The sequence below is a fragment of the Echinops telfairi genome, unplaced genomic scaffold, assembly GCF_000313985.2.
Source record: "Echinops telfairi isolate 266 unplaced genomic scaffold, ASM31398v2 ScPeMD7_5592;HRSCAF=6446, whole genome shotgun sequence".
Classification (NCBI taxonomy): domain Eukaryota; kingdom Metazoa; phylum Chordata; class Mammalia; order Afrosoricida; family Tenrecidae; genus Echinops; species Echinops telfairi.
The window spans coordinates 23,417,933-23,425,601 of NW_022109491.1; the positions used below are offsets into that span (position 1 = coordinate 23,417,933).

Sequence of the window (7,669 nt, forward strand, 5' to 3'; positions counted from 1 at the left end):
GGTGGCGGGAAAGAAGGAAGGAAGCAAGGAAGGAAGGTAGCAAGGAAGCAAGGAAGAGAGGGGAAGGGATGAAGGGAGGGAGGGAGGAAAGAAGGGAGGGCGGGAGGGAGGGAGGGAGGAAAGAAGGGAGGGCGGGAGGGAGGGAGGGAGGAAAGAAGGGAGGGACGGAGGGAGGCCTTCCCCACCTCCACCCACCTGTGCTGTCCTCATCCTCCTGTCTGCTAGGGTTCAAGGCCATGACCTGCACGGTCACAGAGTTCCGAGAGACGGTGCCACCACTGCGCCCTGGGGGCCACACCTTGTGGGTCTGCATGTGTTTCTTAACATTAGACTTCTGGGCAAAGGCACGGCCACAGGCAATGCACTGGAAGGGCTTCTCACCAGTGTGGCTGTGGAAGAGAGGGCTTGTCAGCATGCTCCTGTAGGGACAGAGATGTGGCCTCAGCCCCAGTGCTCTGAGCCACCAGGAAGGCCAAGCCGGAGCATCCCGGTGCTGCTGGCGACTGTCCTGACACACTCAGCAGAAGCCTTCTCGCCAAGCAATGCAGGCCAAAGAGCTGGGAACACTGGGGCCTCTCCTTGGCATTGTGGGGCGGCCGAGTCTGCCATGACCTGTGGATGGACATCTCCCAGAGACCATGTCTCCATGGTTCAGAAGCATCTCAAGGGGGCTGCTGATATTTGCGGGAGAAGACATCTCCGTTGCTGCACCCACCACCTGGTACCATTATTTAACTTTTCTCCTCATCTACTCACTTTCCCCAAAAAGCGTGGGGGGATAAAAACCTTAAATAACTAACAAAATAAAAAATAAATCAGAAACCTTAAATAACTTTAAAAGGAAGCTTCCTATTATTATTGTGTTTGGAAAGACACTTGTCCCAGGTACAAAGTAGCTGAAGCCCAATGCAGTCATGATAAAACAACGCAGTAAGACCGTCATTGGCTAATGTCATAGAAGACGCAAGTCACATGAGATTAAGTTTAAAATCAGCCCAAGTTCAATAAGGTAAGAAGTTCAGCTCTTCAGTCGCACCGGCCACACTGCAAGGGCTCAGTAGCCACCGGTGGTCAGTGGGTACCGTGTTGGACAGCATAGGCTTAGGTACCCCCAGCAGTGTAGAAAATTCTACAGCGCAGCACTAGCCCAGGCCAGTGATTCTAATCCGTACTGGTGCTGTCCCCTGGGGTCATCTGGAAACAAGTCTGGAGACATTCTGGACTGTCACTGCTGAGGTATGGGGGAGGGGAGTGCTACTGTCAGCTGGTGGACAGAGGCCACCATGTGCTAAACAAGGCACAGAACAACCTCCCACCCCACACCCACCCCGCCCCCGATGCCCAGCAAACAAAGAGCTCATCTAAGTATCAGTATTGCCACAGCTGAAAATCCACGGTCCAGAGAGAAACTCTTGCCTGCCACAGCTGGAATCTGAGGCTCTCTTTCTCTCTGCCCCCTTCTCTGTTCCAGAAGGACTCCCTGATGTGAGACGTGCTAAGGAGAGACTCATGCTGAGGGGTTCTCCGCTGACTCTTCCAGGACAGAGAGAAACTGAAAAAGCAAGCCCCAGCCCACTCCGCCTCTCAGGACTTTCCAGCGCCTCCCATCATCTCATGAACCGCTGCAACTCCCTCTGTGGGAAACACTGAACGAGTCTGCCCCCTCTGTTTCACAGGCGGGCGAACTGGGGCCCACGGGGGACTCCTTGCATGTTTGTAGGGTAAGTCCTGAGCCTGGAAACCCCTCCTACAGAGGTGATGCAGGGTGGGGGGCACGTCTGCTATCTGTTCCAACAAAGCATGTCTCCCGCTGCTGCAGCCCGCCTGTCAAGGTGGGCAGGACTCTGGACTTTCACCAAGCCTTCCCACTGCTCCCGGACGGCAGGCCTCAAAACCTCGACAGGGCAGAGCCTGGCCACCACGTGGACCACAGGGGGCGAAGGGAGCCTTGCATCCACTGCACAGGGTCCCCGTACAGGGATTCCGAGGGCCCTCCACCCCACCAGGCCTGAGTACCTCCGGACATGCTGCTGCAGGTCAAAGTTCTTGGTGAATGACTTGTCGCAGTAGGAGCACTTGAGTTTCTGAGCCTTTGGCTTGCCCGCAGCTGAAAGGGAACAAGGGAAGAGAGGTGGGGAGAGAGGCGGGGGACAGAGCTGAGGAACACGACCCCTGAACCTGGAGTCGGGCAGCACAGACCCCAGGAGGTCTACAGCCGAGGTGGCAGGCAAAGGAAGAAGCATGGGGTGGGGGTACGGGTGTACGTGCGCCTCTCACTGCGCCGGGGAGGAAAACCCGGGCCTGCTCCAGCTCGGGGAGCAGGAGAAGCCCCTCAAAGGCTCCTCACCATGGTGGTCTCCTGGACTCAGCAAGCTCAGCCCCTGCCAGCACCTTCCATCTCCTCCAGCAGCAGTCGGCTCCCTGCGGCTCCTTGAGAAGCCCCAAGCATAGCTGCACCCCGGATGCTGAGCGCCTGCTATTCCCCGTACTCATCCCTCAGAACCCTGTAAGGCTGCCTTTCTCATGCTCGGGGGTCTTTTCCAGGTGACGTCAGCTCACAGTCCCCCCGCGGTGACCCTCCAGCACCCACTCCCTGCCATCAATTCCAACCCACAGCGGCTGCAGAGGACCTAGTAGAACGGCCCCATAGGGTTTCCAGGGCTCTAAATCTCTCAGGACACCGACGGTGGCTGCATCCTTCAGGTACAGAGCGAGTGGATCGCAGCAGAGCGCTTTAACCACTGCGCCTCCAGGACTCCTTCTTCTCAATCGCAGTCCCTGTTCATCTCCTTCCCGCACAATTCCACAGTTTATACATACTTATTTCTTTCCTGCTCGTCTCTCTCACAGGGAGCCCTGGTGGTGTAGTGGTTACATGCTTAAGCTGCGACCCACCAGTCACTAGTTCAAAACCACCAGCAGCTTCACGGGAGAAAGACGGGACTTTCTATTCCCATAAACAATTATAGTCTCAGAAAGTTATCGGACCAGTTCTACCCTGGCCTCCAGGGTTGCTGTGAGCCAGTGTCGGTCGACCTGATGGCAATAAATTGTCTCTCATGAGACGTCCTGCTGGTGCTGTAGGGCAGGCATTTGACTGCTAACCACAAGGTCAGCTGTTCAAACCCAGCAGCTGCTCCACAGCAGAAAGATGAGGCTCCCACAAAGATCCACAGCCCAGGATACCCTACAGAGGGTGCCTGAGTCAGAACTGACTCCGTGGCAGTGGGTCTGTCGCTCTCATTCGCCTGGGTGTCGCACGAGGACAGAGCTGGGTCACGGGGCTGGATCCTCAGTGTCAGACACCACGCGGGGCACACAGACACTCCACAAGCACTTGTAGAAGGAGGAAGACCCACGGGAAAGCCCCTTTCTCTGTGTGCCCCCTCCAGAGTGGCCGACCCTGCTGCCTGCCTTCCCAGGGTCTATTCTTCCCCTCTTGCCTTCTTTCCTTACAAATCCCCACTTAGCAGGCGCATCAATGCCCCTGGCTGAGACACTTCCCAGCTTCCTTTGCAGCTGAGGAGGGACGCCCCTGGGGGGCTGGGGGCCCACCTTCCGGGAGTCCACTGCCACCTTTGGCCCGTCGGGTCTTCAGCGTCGGCGGAGAGTCAAAGGCGGCCACGGTGCCCGCGGTGGCGCTGGTCATGGGGGCAGCAGGGTCTGGTCCTTTCGGTTTGAACCCCTGTCTGCCCGGGCTGTATCCCGGCGGGGTGGCATACACTGGAGCCTCTACACACTGGTTTGGCACCTAGAAGGACAGGGCAGTCAGGCAAAGACCTGGGCATGGCGAGAGCTGTCCCAGAGAGGGGATGGGTCCTCAGTGTGGGCCCTGGGTGACTTCAGCCACTCCCTAAGCCCTCACTCCCAAGACCCCTTCGCACGCACATCATGAAGCCAATAGACCAGATGCCGCTTTAGAGTCTGGCTGCCTGGGTTCTCATCCTAATGGTCACTGAGCAGCTAAGCGACCTGAACAAGTCTTTCCGCTGCTCTTGTTTCCTCCTCTGTAAAATGAGGTAAGTCAAAGTACCCCTGACACAGGGTTATTGTAAAGAACGGATCTGGTTCGGCACCACAAGGGAAAGGTCAAGGTCACCCACGATGACCATCACCCATTCCCCCAACCACCCACTCCTATCCTGCCCCCCACCCCCACCCCATGGTGCTTCTACTCACCTCCAGGGGCGGGTAGGGAGGCATTCCCAATGCCTGGATCTCCACCGTTCCGCTCCCGGCCAGGGATGCAGTGGCACTGTAGACCTCCACCACGCCGTTCCCACCCGGGTTGGGCCGCCCAGGGGGGCCCAGGCTCTGGGGAGGGGGTGGCGGGGGCTGAGGAGGTGGGGGCGGGGGCAGAGGCGGAGGTGGGGGAGGTGGGGGTGGAGGCTGGGGCAGGTAGCCGGGTGCAGAATGCATGTTGAGGCTGCTCTGAAATCAAAACAGAGAGAGTGAATGTGGCCTTGTCTCTTGACACCTGCTGCCTTGTTTCTCAAGGAGCCAGGTGGGCGACCTCACAGGGCAGCTCAGAGGACGGGCCGAGAAGGGACAGCGAAACAAAGCCACACGCGAATTCGAAGGTGGCTGGTGCTGCGCTCCTCAATCTCCCTGTGCAGGAAGGGGTCACAAGGGCAGGGCTGCTCCCTTGAGAAGGGTCGGCGAACAGGCCTGGCCTGACTGGCTTCTGCTCAGATGTGGTGGCTTTGCCCACATGCAGCACTGAGCCACACGACGCCAGCTCGTCTGTGATGGGGCATGCACGGCACGATCGGCGGCACATCCCTCCTTCCCTTCCTGGAGGCAGGAGTCTCGGTCCTTGTGGCCCCCCACCTATATGCCCAATCCTTCCTCAGAACCGTGTACCGGAGTCTTGAGCAGGCTTCCCTGGGTACGGCCTGGTGTGCCCCACTGCTTGGGAGAACCGAGGTCTTGTGCCACTTTCCTCTCCACAGGATGGAGGATGGGGGACACCTATACCTGGCTCCTTCCAGCTCTCGCCAGAGGCGGCTATCTCTGAACATGTGGGTGTCTATGGCAGTTATATCATCTCCTGTCAACTTGAGCGAAGAGGTGGAGTCGAGCCTGTCAATCGGGTCACAGCCAATCATGTCTCTGTGTGGGCATGGCCTTCTCCTGAGGATTCTGGGAACTCCTGTCTTCCTCCCTGGGAGACATTCCTGATGACAAGCCAGATGGAGCTATGCTAATGTTGCGAGAGCCCTGGAGCTGGAGGAGCCACGTGGAGACCCACGCCAGCTTCTACCACCACTGGATCCATAAGACTTCCCTCCCATTGGCCTGTGATCTTCCTGCATTCGGCCTCATTGCCTAATTGCACGGCTGCATGAGTCTGAAGAGGAATTTATAGACTGGTATAGGACGTATGGGCTAATATCAGACATGGACTTGATCTGGACTGGGCCGGGATGTTTTTCAATACACAATTGCTCTTTCTTTACACATGAGTGTCTATGAATTTGTTTCTCTAGTCAGCCTGGTCAAACCCAGTGACTGAGGACTATGACACACCATCACTGATTTCTACACACTGATTTTACAAAAATAACCAAACAGGCCAGTGACCATATCTGTACTGCATGGGTGATTACCCCAATGGGACTGATGACAGCAGAAAAGGGAAATGACCACTCTACCCAACACTGCGATTCTCTGTGGTTGTTAAAAGTTTGCATGCTCCTATTAATGGTTGGTCCTTGGAGAGATTCCACACTCAAATATATTTGGGGCCGGAGGGGGGGGCAATTAAAAAGTATAATTTACTGTAGAAAACACCCTCAGATTAGAACGCCTCCTGATATGAATTAACCAGGAGGCCTTTTTCTACTGGAAAATCCCAAGTCATTAAAATATTCCACGGAGCCCAGCACTGCCACTTCTTTCTGGTGTAGAGCATCAGGTGGGTTTCAACCACCCGCTCCTTGGTTAGCAACCACGCACTGAAGCACCGAGCCACCAGGGCTCCTGGGAGGAAGGACGGGTCATTTATTTTGTTTTTGTTTTGTTCTCATCTATTAATTTGTTGCCTCAACTTTTGAGTTTGAAAAAGGTCCACCCTAAGAAAGGCTGCAGGCAGAGGACAGTGAACATCCTTCACACTTCACCTAGTCCACTAGTGCCTACCATTTGCCACATCTGCTTTGCGTGTGTACATGTTCACATGCATGTACATATCACATATATACAAATACGACATAATAATTATGAAGGGGTTTCCAAGACTTCGTGGGGAAAAAAAACCCTATAATCTTTTAATTCCATCTTTCCACTAACTTCTTAAAGCCCCCGTGAGATAGTTAAAGTTTCTTGTGCCAACCTGGTCGATAAACACACGTAGGGTTAATTGAAGGGCGGAGAGATAAATGGCTTGGTGAGCCTCGCCTTTCTACTTCTCAGGTCTCTTGCTTTGTGATGGTCGGACCAGGGTGCAGCTGCTTCAGCTGGCAAGGCTCACTTCCTGCCAAGACATGCCTGAGGAGAAGCCACATGGACCTACCCCGATGCAGCCCTGGGTGCTGGAGCAGTCGTGTGGAGACCCCTGCTAGCGCTGAGATGCTTACACGTTCACTGATTCAGCTTTCCTCCTGCAGTCGGCGTCATTGCGTGTGTTTTGTAAGACAGAGGAGGACTTTGTGAATTGGTATCGGACATATGGGCTAATGTTGGACTGTGTACTTACCCTTCATATAAAACTCTCTCTTATACATACGAGTTTCTGTGGATTTGTTTCTCTAATGTACCCAGACTAACACACCCCTTGTGAATTCTGAGCCCCTTGAGCGTTAGTTACAAACATCAGACCATTTCTTCCCTCGGGACCGTCCTTGGGGTGCATGTCCTAAGAACAAGGATGTTTGGCTCCCAAACCAAACTCACTGCCATCGAGTCGATTCCAACCGACAGCGAGCCTAGAGGATGGGGTAGAGCTGTCCTGTGGGTCTCCGAGACCGCAATTCTCTATGGCAGTAGAAAGCCTCATCTTTCTCCTAGGGAGCAGCTAGAGGTTTCAAACTGATGACCTTTCAGTTAGTAATAGCCCAATGTGGAACCACTATGCCACCAGGACCAAACAGCCAAAATGCAGTGATCATACTCCAGAAATTTAATATTGATACAGATGTGTTGACAAGTGAGTTCTGATTCACAGAGACACCGTGTGACAGAGTAGAACTGGCCCATGCACCCGTTCCCTGGGCTGTCACCTCGACAGAAGCGGTGTGCCTGCCTTTCTCCTGCAGAGTGCCTCGGTGGGGTCTAGTTGTCAGCCTGTGGGTTAGCAGCTTAGTGCTTGCCCATTGTGCCACCAGAGCATCTTTGGATCCAGTAGGATCCAATCTGTTCAGCTTTGTCCTGTTTTCTCTCCTATCCAGGATCTAGCCTAGAATTACCCATTGCAGGGAGTTGCCATGATTCTTTAGTTTCCAGATTACGAATCTGTATTTTTAAAACTTTAAGGTTGTGTATTTTCTAATTTTTTTCTTCTTCTAATGGACATGAACCACTTTGGGAAAGAATTGGAAACAGGAGTTAAAACAACTTGGCTGTCCGATGAAAACATTAGGGTGAGAGGGACGGTTGAGCAACCTCATTCATGTCGCTGAATTTCGACAGGGGAAGAGAGCAGAAAAGGCAAATGTTTTGCTACCTGTGT

The 7,669-nt window shown here is 54.3% G+C and overlaps 1 protein-coding gene across 1 annotated transcript in view; it reads right to left on the reverse strand.

The window, feature by feature from the left end:
* Nucleotides 1–7,669, reverse strand: part of ZNF341 (zinc finger protein 341) — a 44,238-nt gene that overhangs the window by 27,272 nt on the left and 9,297 nt on the right. Inside the window, 4 exon segments of the mRNA XM_013007933.2 lie at nt 196–389; nt 2,017–2,107; nt 3,556–3,751; nt 4,180–4,431. Of these exon segments, the coding sequence (XP_012863387.1) occupies nt 196–389; nt 2,017–2,107; nt 3,556–3,751; nt 4,180–4,431 (733 nt within the window).